This window comes from Contarinia nasturtii, unplaced genomic scaffold, assembly GCF_009176525.2.
Source record: "Contarinia nasturtii isolate CC-2019 unplaced genomic scaffold, AAFC_CNas_1.1 Cnas_scaffold_1037, whole genome shotgun sequence".
NCBI lineage: Eukaryota > Metazoa > Arthropoda > Insecta > Diptera > Cecidomyiidae > Contarinia > Contarinia nasturtii.
In genome coordinates, this window is record NW_022198383.1 from 3,658,017 (window position 1) to 3,682,479 (window position 24,463).

Genomic DNA, 24,463 nt, shown 5'->3' on the forward strand with positions numbered 1-24,463 from the left:
CAAGCAATCTCTTCATTCAAAACATCGAGAAATTCCATTTCTCTCTCTCTTTGTCAATCTATGTGTGTTGGGCTGTGCTGTGAATTCCATATTTAATTATATAACGAAATACAAATATAGACCTTGGTTCACCAATCAATCCCATGCAATTATTTGTTTGAGCTTATTTATTCGGCTTTGATCGTTGAGAAAGAAACCTAATTATAGAGCCGGCTGCAGTTAGTCTCTTTCTATCACTCACTCTCTCCCGCTCACTTTCTCTTTTATGGAAAGTGATACACCTGAATCAGATTTCGGATGATTCTTTACGTTCAGAAAATTAAAATACACGTTGTTTGTGCACAGACATATGGCATAACATCGGATTAGACAGTGAAAATGTGTATATACTCGAAATGTAATTCTTAAGCTCACGTTGCCACAAATGGCTTTTTCTGGAATCATTTAGTCAAGAGACATCTTATGAATTTCTTAATGCGAAAACATTTGAGCGAATGCGAAACTTAGCAACCCAAAATGTTGTGTAATCTAACGAAATTAAAAGCAATTTTCACCGTAAATTCTGATTTCGGAAAATCCTCATAATACGCAAAGTAATATGACATGTGTATATTTGATTCGTGTGATTTTCATTCTTGCTTTCATCGCATACTTAATGCATTCATATCGGTTCGGTTTTTTTTTTGATGCTGCTTATACTGAAATCCGACTTAATGAGCACATTCATGTGCGAAATGTCTTTTTGAAAACTGAAAAAGCTAAATACTCATAAAGTTTCTTCTGCGATGGCTTTGAGCTAAAAAAGTTTCACTAAGTCATACTGTGAGCCGTGTTTATGGCTGAAATTATCACTGTCTAAGGGATAAGAAAATAATTTTTACAGATTTTTCACAAAAATCCGAATAGATTAAAATAAATATCGAAATATTTATGTCAAAAGTATTACACAATTCACACCCATTGAGACATTCACACCCTCTCTTCTTGAAAGGGAAAAATAGGACTTACACACGCTTTACCTAAGCTTTACACGGTGACTTTATGAAATGAGATCAGTGCACAATTGCGCATGTTTTTGGTATAGTTTTTAAATATTTTTCAATTTGATTTGGATTTTTTTCTAGTCCGTAAACATTATTCCGACTTAAGGTAATGAAATTGCATTAAAAGCAGAAAATATTATAGCGGAAAAAATTGTTGTGACAGTGTTTGCATAAAAAAATGAAACAAATTAGCCACAGAGTTTTAGTGTTTTTCCACTTTGGCCATTTCACATGTCATGTGCTACTAAGTTTCATAGAATCGGTTAATCACTTGTTTTTATTTTTTTAATAACAAAATGAAATCACGTTCTCTCTCTGTCTCTCATTTTAATCGTATTAAATTAGCAAACGGAATGAATTTAGCTTGAGTTTGCAGTACTTTTCTTTCATACACACACATCCCACGCCATGCATGAGTTCTCATACTTTGAGTAGAAATTAAAAATACATACATTACTTCAAATATGTATGTGTCTCGGTTTTGAAATACGAAGAGAAAAAAATGATCCAGAGGAAAAAAGCATTCTCTGCGTTCATGTGCAATATCAGCAACATCCATGGTCTTGCCGACAAAAAAGTTTTAATTTGAAAAATACTGATTTAAAAAATGTAAAAGTGTCGGAAGCACTTTCCGTTCGTTTTGTTCAAATGGTTGTTTCTTTCCGATGCACACAGTATAAAACAGTTATACGCATATAAATTTAACATTTTTACCGCTCGAAAAACGATTGCGACGCGGTCGCGGACCAAAGTGACAAAGAAGTGAAGGGAAAAACTCTATTTATTATTATAGTTAATTTAAAAAGTTTAGAATTTTGTTGTGTGTATGTGTGAGCAAGAAGTGAACGCAAGCGAGCGAGAGAGCGAATGAATTGACGGCAAAAACCGGGAATTGTCGAGGAAATAAAAAAAAACACACACACAACACATACGCAGAGAGAAAGCGAGAGAGTGAAATAGAAAAAAAAAACGATAAATGCACATTGTCTCGAGACTTTTAGTTTTGCAAACTGAATTTACAATTATGCACACAGTGTGTTTAAAGTTGCGAAACGTCAATTGAGAATGAGAGAAAGAGAGAAAATGGGCGACTGCAACACGCAACCACTTTTAAAACGCTTCAAATGTTGAAAATCAAAGTTAGTGTTTGAATTTGTGTTTCGTCAATCGGAATGACTGCGGCTACACGAAGAAACTTTGAATGCACAATTTTTTGAATGGGATTGGGTGTATGCTGAAAAGTTATGATGAAATAAAATAATTGATAGCCAAGCTCGACAAATCCAAACTCGAATTCAACTTACATTGATACCTTGCACTCTTTCCTACTCGTCTCTTAGTCTCTCCGTCATACTGACTTTTCCCAGACTGAATATTAAATGATGTTTCGTCAAGCTTTTGAATTTTCCAAAGTGTGTTTTTTGGGGGAACTGCCAACTTCCGTTAATTATTTCTTCAATGGGCCACCCTTAAGAATTTTCTCTCTCGAAGATTTTGGTTGTTTCTTTTCTTTTTCTTCTTTTTGTTCAAAGGTGCGGCAATAATTGTGTATTATAAGTAAAATTCCACAAGTCGTTCAAACCCTACGGTATATCATCTCACCATTTTGGTGTGAACCATATAAAACGAAATAACGTTCACAAGCGTCGATTGGTTAAAAGGTAACACTTTGTGAAAATCTCCATGTGGAATGTGAAACATGCTTTATAATACCCAGTCTACACATATAACATACAATTTGTCAACGCAAGCAAATTTCATTTGCTCAACCGATGGAATGTGTGTTTTTGATGAGGTGAAATGTACATATTTTTATTCTTCTATGAATGTTCGTCGAAAAAAAATACCACAGCATTGAATTAAAAAACCTTATCGTTAGAGTAAGCTCTTAAAAACAGCTTCGATTTGTGGAAAAAATGCGATTCTCATGTAAAAAAGAACAAACAAATGAAATGAAACGAAAATATTGCAAAATCATTCATCAAATTAATCCAATTTAATCGAGATGGATAGAAAATAAATTGATGAAGCACATTCAAACAAGTGGCCACCACCACCATAACCATTATCGAAATCATAGAATGGCCAGAAGAAATGTGCGTTTTCTGTTCTTCGCCAAGCAAATAAATCAAGCGTAAAAAAGGGAAAATTGCGAAGCCATTCTGACAGTCAAACACTCGATTGAATACACAATTTCTCCAGTATACGCTTTTGTTTATTCAATGTCGACCGGATGTGTGTTTTTTGTTGTAATACTTGGTTGTAGCGCGTGAGCTTTTCTCGTTTGTTGATTTTTGGTATTTTAATCATTTTATCTCATCATTCTGGATTAATTAGTTTTTCTTTCGTATGGTCGTTGGTGCGGTGAAATGTGGTAATTTGCCATCAACATGAGTGACTAGTGTGAGGATTCCGTGATGATAGTTTTTTCTCATCTTTCGTTTTGTACAAATACGTAAATAAAATCGTAGATCAATAGTTTTTACAAGTGGGTATATCGCACTTGGAAAGCATTTAGCTTCGAGCAACATTTACATTTGAGTCGACAAGAGAAATAGATAGAGAAAAAAATCTAGAGCATGTGATTTCTTTCGAGATAAATTTGACCATGGCTTGAAAAAGGCGAAGCCAAACTCAAACCATTTATCTACCATTCCACACTTGGAATGTGTTTATATGTGTACTTCTGTTTTGTCCCAGTGTGACTTGAGAGAAATTGTGGCTTGGTCAATGTTTTTACGCTGCATTGTTATGCTTTTACAATTTGCAGCAATTCAGTGCGTTTATTTTTTGTTTGTTGTGCCACTTTATTCAAAAACAAATTCCATTCTCTTTCAAAACCATTGTACAAATTTTATTTCTGTCTCCTTTTCTCTGCATCCGTACTTGCTATATGCTTCCCATCGGGATCCAGCATTGTGTGCGATCTCTGAATGTGTACATATTTGCCCTATATATTCTTCCTTCATGCAATCTCATTTTTTCTCTGTCGTGCTCTGCGGATCGGTCAGTTTTTCTGGGTCAGCAATCCATTTTCTTATAATATTTGCTCCATAAAATATGGGATTGAGTATGTCTTTTAGGTTTCATGCACATGAATAAAATGAGCTTTTCTTTTATGGAGCACACAAAATCCATTCCAATGACATTGAATCATGTAAACGAAACGGCTCCCCAAAATGATTATTATTATGAATGGAGTCTGACAAAAGGTCCTCACTCACTCAGTCTCCACCTCTCTCTATCGCTCTTTCCCTTTTCCTTTTTCTGTCTCTATGCCACTCTGTCTCGTTTTTCTTGTCGCTCTGTTTATACTTTTAAAGAAAAGAAAATATACTGAAATGGCATTAAATTGGTCGAAAACAAAAGAGCAGCTTCATTTTAAAGCAGTAGATAAAAGAGGCAAACGATGAAAAAAATCTATAAACATGCGGAAGAGAGTAAAAAAGCACATAGAAATGAAAAAATATTACCTACCAAAAACCTGACCCATCATTATTATTGTTATTATTTTCATTTTTCTCTCGTTTTTGGTTCGATGTGGTTTGTTTTTTTTTTCTCTTTCTCTATCTCTGATTCTCTTTCCTGCTTCTGGCCATTGGTGAATTTCATATTGCACACATATTTTCGATCCTGGATTTTGTGTTGTTCCGTTCGCTTGAACACTATCCGACTAAAATGGTCTTATCCATCGTAGCAGTGATACACACACATGACGAAAACAGGCCAAATTGGATATCCACTTCATTTTTTACGGGATTTTTCTTTTCGTTTGCACTTTCATTCTATCTTTCTCATGATGTTCTCGTATCATTTTATATTTTTCGAGCGTTTTTTTTTATTCGTCAATTTTACTTACTTTAATCCATTTTCATCCTTATTCGGCCGAATTATATTTAAGAAAAATCATATTTTCCTTGAGAAATTTATAACTTCTGTATTGTCATTGGGTTGCGCAATCGTTTCTTTTCGGAACCCAAACTACCCGTGTTACATTTTTGCAGGCAAATATTGCTGGATACGTAGAGAGAATATGCATGTGTGTGTGTGTATGTATAGTGCACGCTGTACAGCAATTCCAATTTTCCATTTTTCATCGTACTTTGAAGCGTGTCTTTTCGCTCATTTGAACTCATCTTACGTAATCATATTGCATGTGTAGCCTTTATGTAGTTTGGTTTTTGAATTTTTCATCTTTGTTAGTGTTCGGCAAGCATGAATTTTACATCGAACAACGTTCGTAAAAACGCTGAAAAATATTGAAAAATAATAAAGAAATTGTATACATTTTTATGCATTGTTCAGTCTATTGAAGGAAAAGTTTTAAGTGGAGCAAACAATTTACTATGTATTTGAAAGTGCCAAATCAACGAAAACACAATATATGCCCGAGAAATGCAGAAGATCTTATACATCGAATTTCCCAAGCGAAAAAAACACACACGAAGACGATGAAAAAAAATGAATTTGAATAAGAAGAGAGAGAGAAAAACTTGTGGGAAAAAAGAAAGATGAAAGAGAATGATAACCACTTTTTGGCTTCGATCCATATTCATTCCTCAAATGTAGAACGTGAGAGCGTAGAGATTTCAGCACATCAAGCGATAAATATGGCTTCGGTATCGATTTTTTTCTTCTCTGTGTTCGAGAGATGTGTGTGTATAGTGTTTGGTACATGAATCGATTACTCAATGTTCGCAGCAAAATGAATGCTTTTCATTACAATTGCAAGACCTTTTCCATAATTTAGTTCATCTGTCGACTATCTTGTCGAGTACCATACCAAAGAAGAATCAATTTTATTCTCAAACCAAAAATTCACATTTAAAACTTGAGAGAAAAAAAATGCGTTCATATCTTACAAGAAAATGGGGAAAAATACACTTTCTTGAAAAAACATGAACAATCTGATGAAAACGAGAAAAACCATTTGGTGCACGAATAATGATGGCTGAGAACAAATGTAATTTTAACTAAAATCGACACGCGCACATACACATGCTCGACACAAAAAACGTCACAGAATGAATATCTAATGAAAAGGAAGCGCCACAACCGGAAAAACAACCACAAAAAACTAATGCGATTTTAATGAGATTGTTTAAGGAATTGATGTGGGCCATCTCGCATATGCCTCTCCTAACACCAACTAACCAGCTTAAGCACTGCTGTTACAGCTACCACTCCTGCCCACTGTACAATACAAATACAAAACCCAAAATAGCTGAACAGCTGTCATCAGCGGCCTTTACATATACGACATCATTTATCTATTTGGCCCGTCGCACCTATTCTATGCGTTTTTCCTCTTCGACACAGCATTTGTTGCAAAAAAAAGACCATTTACATTAAATTACGCTTTGTTTTATCATTGTTTATTTGAAAGAATACCATCAGAAAGCAATTTTTATTATTCGATGCACTTCATCTCTTGAGAGCTGCGTTCGACGTTGAACAAACCGAACAATATTTTCACAATTTTGATGAGAAAATAAATTGTATTTTATGTGATTGAGATCACTTAAAACTACCAATGAATTTCCGCTTTTCATAATAATTATTAATAAAAGCGAACCGAAGCTAAGCGTATTTCATATCTCGCAATACATTTTTTCCCTCATCGACGTTTGAAACACCGTACTCAATTTCCGCCGCACTGCAGTCGACTCATCGGAAATTGGTTGGGCTTTCTCTTTCTCCCTCTCTCTCCGTCATTCACTTTCTCTTTTACTTTATTTTTCATTGCGATGGATTCTACGGGTAAAACTATATTACTTCTTTTTCCTTTCCATTCATTCGGTCGAAATTATTTTCGAGAATTTCGCTTGCTTATATTTGCAATACGATCATGTCGTTTCATTGAATGTTGACGAACAAGTAGTTCAATATATAACTTTTTATAATTTTTTCCTGACTTTTTTTTTCATCCTCCATCTCTATTAATTCTTGGTAAGTACCAGCAAGCTGGTTGAAATGCGACTCGCATTTTTTTCTTCCTGAGAAAAAATATAAATTACAAATCTTTTTAATAAAAATATCGTTTCAAGTGTTTCATCTCGGGATTTTTTGCAGTAATTTCGATTCTCTTGTTGTTGAAAGGAGAAAAAAATCGCGTAAAATAAATAGTTTCATTCAAAGACATAAGTTGACAATGTTTTGAAAGTAAATTTCTGTTTTTGCTGTTCAAAAAGTCATACTGTGACACAGCTTTTCAGGTCATGAAGTGTTTGTGGAATTGCAGTAAATTGAAAATTATTGGAGACGCACGGTGGGATATGATTTACATCCATTATGCTATAGCAGCATTTATTTTACCTTTTCAATCTGATTTCTTTTCTTTGGCAGCAAAATAATATGTGTGCGAATGTATCATGTTCTTCAAAATAGATTTGATAGCAGCGAATTGCCTGCATATGAATTTGTCATTCAATTGCAAATCGAAACATATTTTCAAAAGCACATACTCAATTGACGACGATTCATGTTGTGTGCGGGCGCGCCCCCCGAAAGGGATGAAAGCAAATCTAGCACACATTCAATTCGAATGATTCGAGTGTGCTAACACCTTTTCCAATCAGCATAAATTGCATTTATATTGGTTCTAAACGACACAAGCTCAATACTGTGTGTATCATTGGGCGGAATAACGATGATATGTAATTTTATACATCACATTTTCACTGTGTAAGGGTATATGTGTGTATCTCGTGTGCCTTTTTCTTTGGATCGTCTCGCTTTTGCTGTTATTTGCCTTTTCTCTGATATTATATTTAAATTTGCATACATTTGTATACATTTTATCATTCACTCTGTTTTCTTTAAAAAAAACTTTTTTGTTCGCAGTCACTCACTGGCTGTTGTTTATGTTGACTTCTTTGCCGAGATTTTTGTGCTTCTCTGCGTCATGGTGCAGATGCGTATCGGGTGATTTGCTTTTCGTCAGATTTTTCAGTCGCATTTATTTTCAGCGCATTTTCATATATTTACATCGAACGATGCCATTGAAGTTGATTTTACATGTCGTTTATTTTTCGTTCTCGTGTACGGCATGCCCGTCAACCACTTTTCCTTTTCTCCGACACATCTCTCTCTCTCTCTCCCGTTCCCTGTATGTAATTTAAACATGTGATGGCCCATCATATTCGTCTTATCAAATTTTGATACGGTTGTACCTTTTTCGCCATATCAATAAAATATATCGACAGATTATCTGTAATATGACACACGAATTGGTCCAATAATGCTTTTATCTTGGCAGACGAAAAGGAGCAATCAATAAAATTTGTCATCGTTTTGGTTTTCCATTCGACAGACACTTAAAGCTTACAATTTTATTGTAGGCGATTTTGCATTTTTTTTTTCGCCCCACAGAACTGTGGTTCTAAATAGAAGGAAACAAGAACAGTAGCTGTAATTCATGTAGTGTTAAAAAACATAAAAAAAGGTTATAATGTACTAGATAAGATCTCTCTCCTGATTGATCAGGTACTTGAAAAGTTAGAACCAATACACGTTTGTTCAAAAACATCTTCAACCCTTTGATTACCATAGATAGTAATTAATTCGAAATCGAAACAAGACTTATTTTAAAAAGATAATTGAAAATGTAACAAATCGTGGGCGTTTTCATAAACTACCGTCTCAAGCAGAAGTTATTACAAGAAAGCATTCAAATTTGCAACGAATGTGAGCAGTAGATTGTTTCATAAATCATCCATATTTACCTGTTATATTAACCTATCGACTTGTCATCGAGTTGATTTGTTAGCTCGTTCGATGCTTCATCGTTGAAAATACAAAAATGGAGAAAAAAGACTTTAATGTATCGAATCATCCAAAAAGATGTACATATTTTCCATCTTGTCTTATCATTGCCACTCAGGCAGCAAGGGAAAACGTACCCGTCTTGTCATTCATCGAAAATAATATGAAGAGCAAATCATGTGAATAAGATAAACATGTATGTGTGTGTGTAACATGAAAATGTGTGCGTGTCTGTGTGATGTTTTTTTTATTTGTCTCACTCGTTTTTTTTTCTTCTATTTAGTCTTTCGCATCAGTACGCAGCAAATAAAAACAAATGTCATAAAAATCACCCCGAACACGAGTGTGTGTCTCGTCGACGGATTATGATTTGAGAATTCGTTCGCTTCGAAGAATATGCTGGCGAAGTGTCTTTCGATACATAAGTCGCTGATTTTTAGTTCTCCTCTTCGTTTTTCCACTTTCCGTCATTTTCCCGTCATCAGCGAGCATGGGAGTTATTATTCGATTTTTATCAATAAATTGATGTGCATTGGATGTAGAAGTACAGTTCGTAAAATGATTGACAGTAGAATTATTATTCGATTTGTTCCATGTACTTTCGCCCCGTTTTCGATGCACCTCGTCGAACACTGTAATCAAACACGCTCCATCGAATAAAGGTAACCAAGAGGTAAAATTGCGAGATATTATTGAACTTTTGCTCGTCGTTCTTAATCGCCTCAATTTTGTGATGAGAATCGCCCGTTTTTTTTCAAAAATGAACATTTTATTTGATATCAAGTACAACGGTGCACGAACACGATGTTTCGTTTATTCATATTGTAAGTAATTTATTAGTAAAATGCAATATTATGAAGTTAAGACAGCTCTCAATTTTCCAGTAACATGGAAGCGTCTTCTGTTTGCAGCAGCAAATGAATAAATTATGATGTTGAATGGACAAAGCAACGATAAGTGCCTTCATTTCCCACTGCAGAACTACGTTCCAAATTGTTCGGAGATGAAGAGCATCGAAATTGAAATACTCATTCAAAATTGTACGAATGAAATTTTTTTTGTCCATTTTGCGCTCGTTGCTTCACTTATTTTATTAGACCATTTGAAACATTTGATGATGCTGTTGTTGTTTTTGTTATTACGAAAAATACAATAAGATCAAAACCACTTATCATCCCTCTATTGACATTTTGCAGAACCCAAACATATAATATAGAAAAATGTTGAAATCCCATTGAATCCGAGGCAATTCAGACGAAAATAGAAAGCGAATTATTACAACTTGAAGGTTTTAATATCAATTTGTTTTCGCTTTTGTGTTTTTTTGTTGTTGGCGATTAGGCGAACTTTGTTCAATTCTTTGTTTTTGCGGATCGAATAAATGTCATGAACATAACGACAAATATATATTATTGCCTCATTGAACATAAGTTTATTTGATTCGATTCGTTCGTATACAAAGTCTACAATAAATGCGGAATTTTGTTTGGAAGTAAATAGCAAAGTAAAACCATTTATTCTGAATCAATTTTTGGCAACCATCAAAAACCGATTTCAAATCGTCTTTGTACGCAAACGGAAACTTGACAACTATATTTTCTATTTTGTTTTCATTTCTTCTTGCAGAGTACTTGATGACCGGAAGTCCCCGCACAGCTGGATATCCTGCCCGATCGCCAATTACTAACGATACACTAAATCAACACAGGTACGTTCATTCATGCAGACTTTCATTAGTTTCTTTTATTCGTTCATGAAAAATTGAAATGATTTTTTTTCATATTTGCAATTGAACTTTGGCTTCTATTAATGTAACTACTTTTCAGCCGTATCCCTAATATTAGTATTATTAATGAAAGAATGCGTCCATTCATCTATTCTCTAGACTTTTTCAATCATTTTGCACAATTTTGCGATAGAAATGAACCATTTTTTCCATATAAATATCAGATTGTTTTCAAAAACACAGAGAGAAACGGCGAAAAAAGTGCATTCACTGATCGTATTCGAGCACTGCGATTTGAATTGGAATTGTACACATTTAATCTGTCCATGCAAACAGGAAATGAATCGTGTTCGAAATAAATGCAAAATTTCAACCAATTTTCAATGTGGTCGACGGCGAAAATGTGCAATTGTCAGTGAACATGCAATTTCTCTCTCTCTCTCTCTCTGTCTCTCACGCTCGTTCACCAATTCAAAATGTTCAGCATGAATGAAAAATTTATATGGTGGAAATTTGGCGAGCTACAAAAAAACGAAGCACATGCACACAATCGTTTATATTTCACATATATAAATCAAGCTAGTGCTTGTTACAAGCAAAAAAAAATTGTGTGAGCTGAACAGGAGAAAAAACACCAGCGCATAAACATGAACACAGAAATTGAAGCTGTGTGCAGACCAGACGAAAAAAAATGTGCGACGTATCGGTGAATTATACATTCAGTATTCGACAAATAGACGATGAAAAAATTGTATTCAATTGCGAGAACATGGTTACATTGAGAAAACTTTTTCACGCCATTCGTACAACGACCAAGACACACACACATACAATCGTTTCATTTGCAAGCGACTGATGCAATTTCGAGAAATCAATAGCTGTTCCTTTTTTGCTCAGCCACACTTTTCGAAGCGTAAATATTTTTTTATGTTGATCGTTCGACGAGTGAAGTATTTGGATGATGGTTATTCCTCGAAAAAAATGCATATCGGTAATAAAACAAGAAAATAACTTCAAGTTCCATGTTTTCTTCTACCATGAATTTGTTTCATTTTCAATCAATTGAATGTGTGAACGGAACTGCATCGAATTTCATGGATAATACTAAAAATGTTCTTCATTTTTGTCCATTGTGTGTGTGAGGCGTTTTATTGGAATTTGCCAAAAACTTAAAATTAATAATCCAGAAATAATGGTGGTTTAAGAGCAATCATAAACGCAATGACACCGGATCCAAATTGCATTTTGGTCTTGACCAACATATCCGACTCGAGGTACGCCAAATATCCGCACAGCCGAGAAAAAAACTCCGAACGGAATTTAAAATGGTACGGTATTTTGTGAGTTCGCTTTTCTTCCAGCCACTTGGCGGCTCTTTTTTTCCTGTTCATTTAATTTTTTATATGGAATGAGAGAGAAAAGGTCAAAAATTGTTGTTTCGCTTGTGTTTCTGGTTCTCTGTTGCCTCACCGTGTGTTTTACATTGCTGGCGATATGGGATTGTTTTTTTTTGTATTCAGCCATCGGAATGGCTATGCAAATGCTGATGTGAACATCAGCATGGTTGTTGAATTGGAAGAAAAGTGCAAATAAGCAACTAAAACATTTATATTTACGATGCTTTTTACCACTTTTTGTGCTATATAGTTGCGCACTTTTACCATTTATACGGCGTTTCATCTCGCTTCCATCGAATTGCACACATTCGCGCGAAACAACAAATGTTCAGCTCTTGATTTTTTATTCTTCTTATAATCATAAGCCATAAACAAAAACACATATAGTCATGAATTTGTGCCTCGTTTCAATGTGCCCCGTTCTTCTCAGTCTCGGCATTGAATGAATACACCACTTCCTGTGTGCTCCCCACGTGATTTCAGCTAGTGCTGAAACACACGAAATAAACAACGAAAAGAGCAACGCAAACAACGATCGTTATTATCAAAGAACTACAACACGATACATTTTGAAGCGAACAAGCACGCGCACACACAGCGCAATGAAATCAGCAATGATGGCATTGCAAATATAAAGCGTAAAAAAAAACTACTCTATGCATTACATGACCTTCTTGATAGTAGCCATAATGTCCATAATATAACATTCAGTGATTATTTTTAATGGCGAAATGTTGTTTTTACGATAATTTTCCGGAATTTTATGGAATTTTCTACCCGAAAATACTTTAGGGCTTAAATTCAGATTCAACATTACGTGTTACTTGGATTGAACGGTTACTGAAATATAAAAACCATAGTTCATATATGAACTAATGACGTCGATGCATTTATGAAATATCAATTTTCGAAATGTTAACCATTTAATGCATTGATTTTATTGCAATATTGAAGAATTACAAATGAAAACCAATTTAAAGTGAAAATGGAAATTGAAAAAATCCGGAAAACTCGGTCAATACTCAATGTATTCGATAAACAATTTTACCAAAAATTATTTATTTATATTGAACAAACATATACCAATTACGATATATTATGGCTTCTTTAAATATTTAAATGCACGAATATTATTTATTCAAATCGGATAATTTGTGTGAAGAGCTTCAGATTTTGAATTATGCATAAGACGATCTCATTTGGTTATTATAATTATAACGATGCTGGCGATGGGTCCCAACGGACAATGAGAGATTTCCAATTTAATTCAGAGAAATTGAATAACAACATTTGGAATGATTTTAGTAGCATCAAATGTTATTTACTAGAATGAAATTCCAGAAAAAAATAACAATGTTAGCCACGATTTCAATTTACCAAGAATTTAATAGCCAGAAATATGCCAAATAATAATAGCCACAACATATACCAAGCATGCTGTTGAAACCACTGCAGTGATTTGAATAATCCACTGTCTGACAAGATGAGATTTTGATTGAACGATTCTGATTGAATCATAAAATGGCATCCAACTCAATTAATAAAATTTTCGCGAGCGAATTGGATTATTAAAGAGTGATTTTACATTTTTTTCTCTAAATTTTCTAAAACTTTTTGCTCGTCATTTTGATTGTATCTGGTCTCGTTAAAATTGCCAAAAAAGCTAATGCGCAAAGTGGGGATTAATTTCAAATCGATTACCCAGGTGGGTGGTGAGAATTTCTACCTCGAAACCTCCGGTCAAAATCTATGCAAGTGAAGGAACAAATTGAATACTTGTCGAATAATATTTGTCGAATTTTGATGTTAATTTGCTAAAACGATTCAATGGATTATCGTTTCGATCAATAAATATTTCGACTCAATTTGAAATCTCGTCTTTGTTAGTATACTTTATGGAATTTGGTTTTCTGAAAATTATTTGTGCATTTGAATGTGAATCGATTTGCGTCCGGAGTGAAATTTTCAAACGATGGCTGAATCTGACATGTTTTGCTATGAAACGAAAATCAATTAATCAATCGAAGCGATTAAATCGGATTTTGCCTTGATCTTTTCGGAATTTTTCCATAATAAAAAAAAGGGTTTCAATTCGATAGACTGCATTGATATATTGAGGGATTGAAAAAAAAAATTGCACGATTGAATGATTTTCAATATTTTACTCTTAACAAATCGACTCGATTTGGCTTTCAGCGATAAAAATAATTTCGGCTAAAATACTGCCACTTTCAATCAAGTCTCGCTTCTACATCCAAATTAAGTGAAGCGAAAACGGAAAAAAATACGCAGAAAAAAGTTATAATTAAAAGTGGATCGTCATCGGAAAGCGATTGAAACAAACGAACGGTAAGCTGAGAAGTTGACTCTGTGAATTAGTAAACAAAAACCACCGCTTCAATGTTACTGGATATGTATGATCAAATGGCTTTTTTTTTTTACTCAGGGCGATATGAAGATGAAACAAGCAAATTTTGCTGCAAAATTATATATATTGAGCCAATTTCGTTTGATTTCACTCTATGGCAACCGAAATAATTAAAGACAAATGATACACAATGGCGAATCCGATAACAAATGAAAGAAAAACGACAATATCCATGTGAATTACAGAAAAATTCAATGTCCACACAATACTGCCGGCACTCTCCACCGCACTTCTCTCAAAGTCGAATTACAAAGAAGCGGGGGCGAAAAAGAAGACATGGCAAACCAACAGCAGGAATTCAGGAAAAATGAAAGAAAATTGCCCGGAGCAACGAAATGAAAATTTGTCATTATGATAAATGGATTTTGTCGTTGAAGTAATTAGATGACATGAAAAGTTTTGTATGTACTCAATTAAGTTTAAAGGATTTTTTTTATTTGTCGTCTTTTCTGTTCAAGCGAGAGAAGAGAGAGAGAGTCACCGATAATAAAGATGCTCAATTTGTATGCATCTTCTATCACTCCATCCAATTTTGATGTTATTTTTTTCTTGTCATATTTATTTTTTTCTTTTGTTTTTGTCAATTTAATTATTGTTTTGCAGTTTGTATGTTAGCTTTGTGTATCGCGTGTCGTTATTTATTGTGTACCTGAAAGCATGTTACATATTTTGTTGGCTGTTCTTTGTTTCTCGTCTCCTTTGCATCAGGAGCATAGCAGGGTTCTTTTTTCTCATCTTTTTTGTGCTGTGCTTGGCTTTTGTCGACAGACATCCTGATGGTGACAATATTTTGCCGTTCTTTAGAGTGTGCTACTTTTTTTCTATACATAAAAGGTTCTATAGAGCCTCTATATATAGAGATGTGAAGTCATTTTGAATGCGTCTCTCTTACAGAGTTAAGTAAGTGATAAAAATAATAACAGCGCCGGCTTTCAATAGACTGTTTCAATGGGTGTGGTTGGACTTTTGTTTTTTCGTGATGAGTGTGTATTTATAATGCAACGTTTCAATGAAAAGCTTCTTGATGCTCATTTTTGTTGAAAGTGTATCTTTTGTTCATATGCTTCATGCACCTGGCTTTCATTTTCAAATCTAACCGGTAGCAATGCAATTGAAAGAGATCATTTTCATATTTCTACATCAAATATTCTCTTTCTCGTTCATACATTCAATTGTTTTCAACCGCATTTTTCTGTATATGCTACAACCATTTTGCCATAAAATACACCACACATGGTTTCTAATTCGATTTTGAATGAAAAAGAATTTATAATATCGAGAGAATTTTTAATTTCGGCCATTTTCTCTCTAATGCACAAATTGAAACGGAAAATTCATTTGAAGCACATTTTAATGGAATTAAATACATCTCAAATGCATAAAATGTCAGATTCTTTTCTATCTCCATCTCTGAAATTAATTGCTTTCCATAAGATGTGTTGTGTGCTGCGTCGTTTGAAGATTCACTGTGCTCAATGCCATCAAGCTCTTTATTTAATATCCAAGAGTGTGTTTGCAATAAATACATTGTTGCTGTCTTTAAGAGAGTGATGCTTAAGATGGTGCTTTAATCGTTTCACTGTATTTTGAGCTCATGTAATCCGTTATTGAAGCCGTGACTTTGCATGTTCAAGTTGAATATTATGCCATGAGCATCAACACTATACTGTATACATCGCCCATATCTATATATATAAAGGGGTTGTCTGCTTTTATCTCAATATTTTCTACAAAAATATTTGTCTTCATTTTCAGAACGTTTATGCTATTGAATGTGCACTGCTATCATAGCTTTAGGCTCAGGCCATTGCGTCAGCATATTAAGCATGCAAAAAAAAATCTGATGGAAAATGATAAAAAAATTGCATTTTAAACGAGAAATGGAAAGAGAAGGAAAAATAAAACATTCATTCGCATGTTGAACCAAAGCGATTTTTTTTATTTCATTTGGAAATCCAAAGTTTATGAACATAACTTAGGCCAATCGGAAGTAAGTTTCATGCGTGCAGCCACGCCAACGGAAATGCTTTCAAATCACCTTTTTCCCCATTGCGAAATGAAAAATTCTATCAACTGAAATGTATTAAGTGCGTTTTCATCACAAAAAGAAAATTTAACGTGTGCCGTTGACAATGGAATTTGAATAAATCTTTAGAAATGCTTCAAAGAGGCTACACTTTTCATTTCCCAATGGCGCAATTTATGTGTTGTTGCGATAATATAATATAATTTTTACCCACTTTTATAATCAAACGAACTAATCGAAATATAATGGAGCCTTTTGTTACTGCAAAACAAGCGACAACGTGAACTGCATATTTTCAATGCATTCGGCGCTGGCTTCTTTTTTTTTTTCATTCAGCGCACAACATTTCCGTTCTTTTTTTATGTGGCTTGGCATAAAGTTATTGCTGAAATGAGGACAAATTGTTAAGGCTGCAACAAACAATGCAAGAAAATTATTCTCTGTTACACAAGATGAACGAATAATTTACATTCGCTCAATGCTAAACTTTTGTACAGAGCTCGGCGTGTAACTTTTTTATTTGTATGTTTCATGAGAGTAAAGCAGGTGACTACCGGTACACGTAGCGGTGGATTTGAAAAAAGTCGGATTTCTGTAGTTTGAAAAAAAAAACCTTTTGAATGCTGGCTGAGTGCTTATTATGTAAAGCAATTGCATTGCTTTCACATTTCATGTTTTCACTCGAAATACGTTCCCATTTTTTTTATAGCACAACCAGTTTAAATAAAAATGAATTCTATTTAAATGGTTTTTCATTCCTTTTCAATTCCATGAAAAATTACATATGCCGCGAATTATATTCCAATAAAATGTATTAGTGTAAGTTTTAATCATCAAAATGAGAGTTTTTTATGAAAAGGAAATTACTCGAGAAAAAAATGTGAATATTGAAATCAAATGTAAATAGTTTTCAAACAGTTCTTTGATTGGTTTAAAAGTCGAACATTTCATTAAAGATAGCTTTCATCGTCGGATGCTCGACTGTGTGTCTCTGATATAAAAACAACAAGTATCCACTTTTAGCACTTGCCATTCCGTTTATTGTGTCATTACAATTATAACAAGTTATTATAATTCGTTGCTTTTGCACCGGAGGGAATGTACTTTTGTACTCCCTTTTTTCTCTTTCTCTCTCTCTCTTTCTTCTCTCTTTGGTTCTGTTTTTGTAATACACCATTTGCATGTGTACCATTTTTTCCCCATTTACTTTGTTTGTGCATCGTTTTACCTGGGTTTTTTGAAAACCAACGAATGTTAAGACTTTCTAACAAAGGCCTGAAGTGTGGCGAAGCATCAAAGCATATCTCAAGAATGCTTCTGCAAAAAAAAAGTGAAACATGAAATTAAATTGCAAAACAACAAAACAGCCGAAGGACCATTTCTATGAGTCTTCTGCATTTTTCATGTCGAACATATACGTATTATTTTATTTTTTGCTTGCACAATGACAGCTGCTCTCGTTTTATGCGGCAAAAGAAGAAGTAGAAAGGAATGAAAAAAAAAAACTGGTGAATGGTTTGATAATTTCTTGACATGGTTTTCACTGTTTCCGTCAAACAAACAAGATGCAGCACGTCACAAAAGAAACTTACAAATTATAACAAACTCTTGAACGAACAAGACTTGAACATAAAGCAACCCCGAGCCGATGAGGAAAAGCGAGTGAGAGAGCGCGCGTCAGAAAGAGATTGGCAGAAAAGCAAAAAAAGAATGCTTGAGCAGTAAAACTCGATGCCATCATCTTGATCTAAGTCAAAGCAATGGAAAATGAAAGGAAAGAAATGTACATGTTAGACGCAAAAATAAAAACTACTGCGAGAAAAAACCACTCGGAGTCTCGTAAATGTCTCATATGTCATAAATTAAATAGAAACATTCCACTTTTTCACTGAACTGTACACAAACCCGAGAAATCAAGCACTATTCACCAGTGCACTGCTCATTATAAATTTAATATTTTATAAGTAAGGCTTTTTTTCTGAACCATTTATTTTGGTGTGCTGTGTGTAAACGAGCGAAGCAAAAACGAGAGCCAAGTGAATGAGCAAGTGCTTTTGAATGAAAACTTCATTTCCACTAGACGTTTTCCCTTCGGTCGCGTTCGTACAATGTATTCCATATACATATATCGTTTTGAAAATATTTTGTACAGTCATGCGTGCGTTATGTTTTATGTGAAAATGCACCGAAAATTTAGTGTAACTTATGCACAAGCATTCGGCAAATACCATTATAAATTCGAGACTTACCAAGACCAGCAAATGTCCAACGGTGTTTTTTTTTTGTTTTTGTTTGTATCCATAACATAAACTAACAGCACTCGGACGATAATCTGAACGAAATGCATACCAAAAGAAATCTAAGCTCATACACACACAGAGAGAGAAAGAGAAATATTTTTATTGTATTTGTCACGCTATACACTTTAGCGAAACGATTTTCCCAAACAATGTTGACGATGACGACAACGACAACAAGTTCCCTTCATATTTCATGCATATGTCTCATGTTTGTTGTGCAAATAGAGCGAATATTTTAAATGCGAAACATGTTACTTTGATGTGTCGATTGAAAAACCCTCAAAGAAATTGTTTTGTATGACTTTTGTCGTTGTCGCTATTGGTGCGGTGGTGGAGTGGTGATGGTGGCTGCCCAAATATGGGCATGTAAGCGATTCCTCACCTGAGGAAATATTCAACATTTCATATTTACTTAAACTGTTTTTGCTTCGATGCAGAATTGCATAAATTACTTGGCAGACGATTTTTATCTCTCTTTCCACCTTTCTCTCTCTCTCTTTAACCCTGCTACCGAATTACTCGAAATATACCATTTACCCAAACACAAAGACATTTTATATTATTCCCTTTTTGCCATTTTATTTGAACTCCATTATATTTGAAGAGCATAGACGAAGTAGAAAACATTTTAACAACTAAATTTTGCTTAGTTAGAAAGAAAGAAAATCATGCATTGTGTAATTTTTTTAAGCTTGATATTTTAATTCGTGTTGTCATTTAACAATGATTCAAATTCAATTAAGTCGACTTATAATTTTCAATTCAGCCAACTGAATGAAGAGTGATATGGCACACAAATGAAACCGACAAAAAGCGATTGCAATTGAAAATGGGAAAAAAATTAATAAAACTTTTTCTGTTTTGTTCGAGATTAAAATGTGGTCAGTTGGAAAAGTTTTTCCCTATTTTTATCACAAATTTAAATATAATTTGAATAATAATCATCTTCAAAACGACATGCGCGCTTATAGCAATCGACTTTTTATGAAAGTGAAAAAAAGTTTTGCGCAAAACGTTTGGCATCATGATGGAGATTGTTTACGAATGTCGTTGACATGTAATTAAAATCAAACAAATCAAATCGAATTAACTTATATCTACATTTTCGATTGATCATCACAACTTTTAATTAGCATAAAAATCGATTCTTTTTTCGCAAAAAAACGAACTCTGAAACAAACATTGTGCGATTGGGTCAGCGAATAAAAATGAAAAAGTTTTTTAAAAAAACCTAGCGGAAAATGAAAAATTTTCATTTCGCAATGAAAACCACTTCACATGTCCACATTCGAATCGAATCATGTTTATTGAAGTTTTGTTATGGTTTGCAGCTGTAATGGTGTACAATACCAGTGAACGCGGTAAAAAAGCTGGTTTTGCATCAAATAAACCATGATTAAATTTGTGCTAATGTAACGAAAAGCCTCAAAAACGCGGGATAATTCAATTCCGAAACCATATAATTTTCGAACCGAATACCCGAAAAAGGTTCGAAAAATAACAACAAAAAAGTACAACAACACACATGCATACAGTTATGCTTTCTGTCCACAACAGATGCACATTAAACACAAGTGACGTGAGTGCAAGTGCAAGCGAATTTGAAAATTCCATTAAGCTTTCAGAACTCATCTATGCCGAAAAACTGTCCAACAGTTTTTTTTTCACTCTTTCACCGTGCCTTGTGCCAATGTTCTGTGGATACGAAGAGGATGAGCACGGGCTCAATGACCTTTAATTTAGTTCACTTTGAATTTTTGTTCAACTAACAATGCTTTATGGCTTTTGGCTTTTCAATGATGCCGAGAGAAAAAAACACACACACACACACACACCGGAAGAATTATCGCAAAACAAAATAAAATGCAGATTCAATTATTTACATTGCACATCCACACGACACTTTCCAAACAAATACGATGCACCCAGAACCCGATGCGCTATCAACACACACACAGATACAAAAAAAACTGTCATTGGTTAATAACTGACACTATGAATAATTTTTCGAAAATCCATTTTTGTGCTGCCGTAATGATAACGTCGGATAAAGTTATCAAGGCATCGTATTTTTGCCACGTCCATCTCTTGCAGTTCGTCGCCTAATTCGTTTATACATTTGCATGTCATGGCCAGAAAATGTTGTGCATGATCTGACATCTCTCTCTCTCTCTCTTCCTCTCTCTCTCTCCGTCTGTGTCGAGCACACAGCTGCAAAATCTGCATCAATTCAAAATGGATCAAAGTGGTATAAGGTGAACGAGAACCACAAATAGTCACCAAAGTCACATTCAATTTTGTGACTGCCGCGCAACGACAACGGTTTCGATTTTTGTTCAAGCATTCAACTTGTTCGATTCAGTGCGGAAAAATCAGCCCAAATACTGTATAATGCATGCCATTTTTTCCCTTCGGTATTTTTATTTCTCTCTCTCTTCATTCCTTATGCATTCATTTTGCATTCACCCTCACCTCACGGCGACGGCCCAGCCCACGAATTAAAAAAATGTGTATTACAACGGCATAAAGACCCAACCGCATAATTGTTATGTAAATAAGTGAAAAATTCATAGAGCGTTCGCATTTGATGTACAGACACACCAATTCTGGATATGACAAATACAACAAATAAAAACATAAAAGTTTTCGAAAAATTGAAAAAAAAAACAACATAATTTGAATAACGTCTCTAATGATAATCTTATTTTGCATTTACATCTTGCTTATTGTGTTTTCGAGAACCATCCCGGCCATGCAATTTATTTGTGAAATATTTGAAAAAACGAAGCGGGAGAGATTATTAAATGATATTAAAGCATCGTTTTTGGTTGAACATTTCATTATTATATCCCAAGTCCGAGGCTCGTTTCGATTTTCATTTTTACTGTTCATTGCTCAATAAATTCTTGGGAAATTATTATTTATATTTTTATTGTGAGTGGTGAACAAAAAAATGCTTTCATTTTATGGACATCATTTTATATAGTGGCGCGAATATTTTTGTAATGCGTGTGTTGCGCTTCATCATCGTTATGAAATTAAAATTTTATTTATAATGAAATTCTTGTGCGACAATTAAGAGCCATAAAAAAAACGGTCATCATTATATCACCAGATATGCTATGGGTAAAATTGTTGAGCTCCTGCGACAAATCGATGCAAACCAAAAGAGGAAACGACACAAAAAAAACACGAATTTTCCAACTGAAATATTTCACCGAAGAATCCACACAGCGCCATGAATTTAAGAAAAAAGCAATTTAACTAAATGACGCAAATGATGTCGTTTTATCGATTTTTTCTTCTCTCTCACTGTCGTCTCTCGTTACATACATACATTGTCTTACCGTTTTATCGAACATTCAAAACGGTGCTCGCTTCAATTTGTATCTTTGCCATTGAATTTATTTACAGTTTTTTTTGTTCGCTTGTGGTTTGTGTTGAGCTCTTAAAGTGAATGGCATCGAGTTTGTTTGTTGTTGCAATTTGTACACACCCTTCACGATGCAAACTTGTCTATTTACAAAGAACACACGCAACAGCCGCTGTTTGAGTAAACAACAAATTGAGAATGAGAGATTGAGAGTGAGAGCGCGAGAGAAAAAGGGAACGATAAAAAAGCATACACATTGAACTCATCACAAAAGCGACAGATATCGATCAAGGAAGCAAGGCACACAAAACAAAAGAAGATTTGCAATTTCGGTGAATAGGAAATCGAATAAATGAAATGCATAAACGTGGTTGAATGAAAATGGTATGCTTATTGCTGCTCGTTTTATTCAACATAAAGTAGGGTATCTATAGATTTTATGTGTTATTTGTTCAATTATGCCAAAGCGATGAACAACGAAAAATCCATCAAAGAAAATATATTTCGGGGCACCGGTGTAAAAAAATGTTTGAATTTCGACATTGAACATTCCTCACACACTTTCTCTTGCTCCCGCTCCCTATTTCTGGCATTGTTTGCCCGGCCAAGCAAATAAAGACGGTCGAACGATAAAAATTGAATGGAGGGAACCAAATCCCGAACAATATTTGATTCAAACACTTTGCCACGCTTTGCCATCAAGCATTTGGATTTGGTTTTATTTTTGGAATTGAAACACAAACCATCGGTAAGCACTTCCTAGCACTCAGTGCATTTTACTTTCGTTTCAAATCTACCCGTTAATAGCGTCCGATGCATATATTACTTTTGGGCGTGTGACAAATATATATTTAAATCCATCAATTTATTTCATGTTTATTTGTAACGATGGGCGCCAAGCTAGATGTAACAAGCGTCTTCAAACAAATGACGTCAAAAGTATGCGTCAAAGAGAATGTTCAATGAGTGAAAGGGGTCCTTTGTCACAAACAAAATGTCACCCGCTGACAATTCAAATAAATATGCAAACAAAAGTGGCAGCTCTCTATCTTAAGACATAGGTTCGGATTTATTCTTTTTCTTCTTCAATTTATTCAGGGCGACACATTACTAGTAATGAGCAGTCTCTACTAGGGAAAGGAAAAAAAAATCGACTGGTTTGTTGTATTAGTTGATTCAATTTTCGAAATTGATGAGCAAACCAGGTAGTTTTAAAGAGGAAATCGATAATTCCGTTTTGGTTCGAGAGTAAAGAAGCTCGAAATTTGTTTGGAAACGGTGAAAACAAGTTCATAAATTGCTCAGTTCAATCAAAACTTTCTGTTTGTTTGTTTTTCTATTCGATTTAGTTCCATTTTTCTTTGTCGTTTCCTGTGAAAACGGGTAATTAATTTTAAATTATTTTCAATTTTTTTACGGCTTTCGCTCTCACTCGCTATTGCAAGAGGTTTTTCTATCATTTTATTAATTTCGTTGCTTTGGTCTTAGTTGAAAATAACTTTGAAAACTTTCTTGTTTACCATCTCAAGGCGAGTGTAAGCAAAAAGACGTTTTTCACTTTAAAATTGTGTCCTAGTTTTTGGTTTGCTGTATACCAACATGAACTATGGATGAAGAGAGTGAGAGAGAAGTCAAGCCCTCGACAAATATTGATTTTAATTTACAATTTCAAGTGAAAACTAATTTACGTTTGGCCCAAAGTGAAGTGAAATACATAGTCAGCCCCATACGTTATATAAAACATGTACAATGATGCTTGAATTAAATGTGAAGTACTGCTGCTAGACTTCTAGCTACTTCTGTTGCTGCGCTCTCACTCGTTCATCTTAAAATTTATATGGAAAATTAATGAGCGAACGTTTTTCAAAGACATTTATCAATTTAACTGAACCAATTAAACTGGAGTAGCGAAAAATGTTGGCAGAATTCTAAGCATTGACCGATAGCGAGGCAAAATCGAAGAGAGCGAACGAAAGCGTGAAAGAGACAGAGGAAGATAGAGAGAGAAATTTACGCGATCGAAAGAAGGATATAGAAAGAGAATGCGCGAATGATAGAACGAAAGGGTTGCAGTTTGAATGGAATGGGCAAGGATAAAATGTTGCACTCTTCTGAAAATTACATTAATTTCATCAGTCAAACAAGATTTTCTCAATTTGCCGCATACATGTGATCGAATGAACATACATAGCACAGCTACAGTAGAAAAATAATTTATAAAGATAATGTCGAAATGTTTTCGGGCGAAGCAGTAGTTAGTTGAAACAACAGCAAGTATATCCGTAAAGATTTTGATTCGATTGTGTAGGTTTGTCGTTTTGCGTTGGATTTGCAGTCGAACCGCACCCGTCACTCTCCGTTATTTTCATTCAATTTTCAATTATCCTTTGGAAAATACAAAGTAAA

At 34.3% G+C, this 24,463-nt stretch overlaps 1 protein-coding gene across 4 annotated transcripts in view; it reads left to right on the forward strand.

The window, feature by feature from the left end:
* The window catches only part of LOC116344503 (teneurin-a), a 383,641-nt gene that overhangs the window by 114,327 nt on the left and 244,851 nt on the right, over positions 1 to 24,463 (forward strand). For all 4 annotated transcript variants that reach the window (XM_031773083.1, XM_031773085.1, XM_031773084.1 and 1 more), the window contains one exon: positions 10,434 to 10,515. In XM_031773083.1, the coding sequence (XP_031628943.1) occupies positions 10,434 to 10,515 (82 nt within the window). The remainder of the gene's footprint in view (positions 1 to 10,433; positions 10,516 to 24,463) is intronic.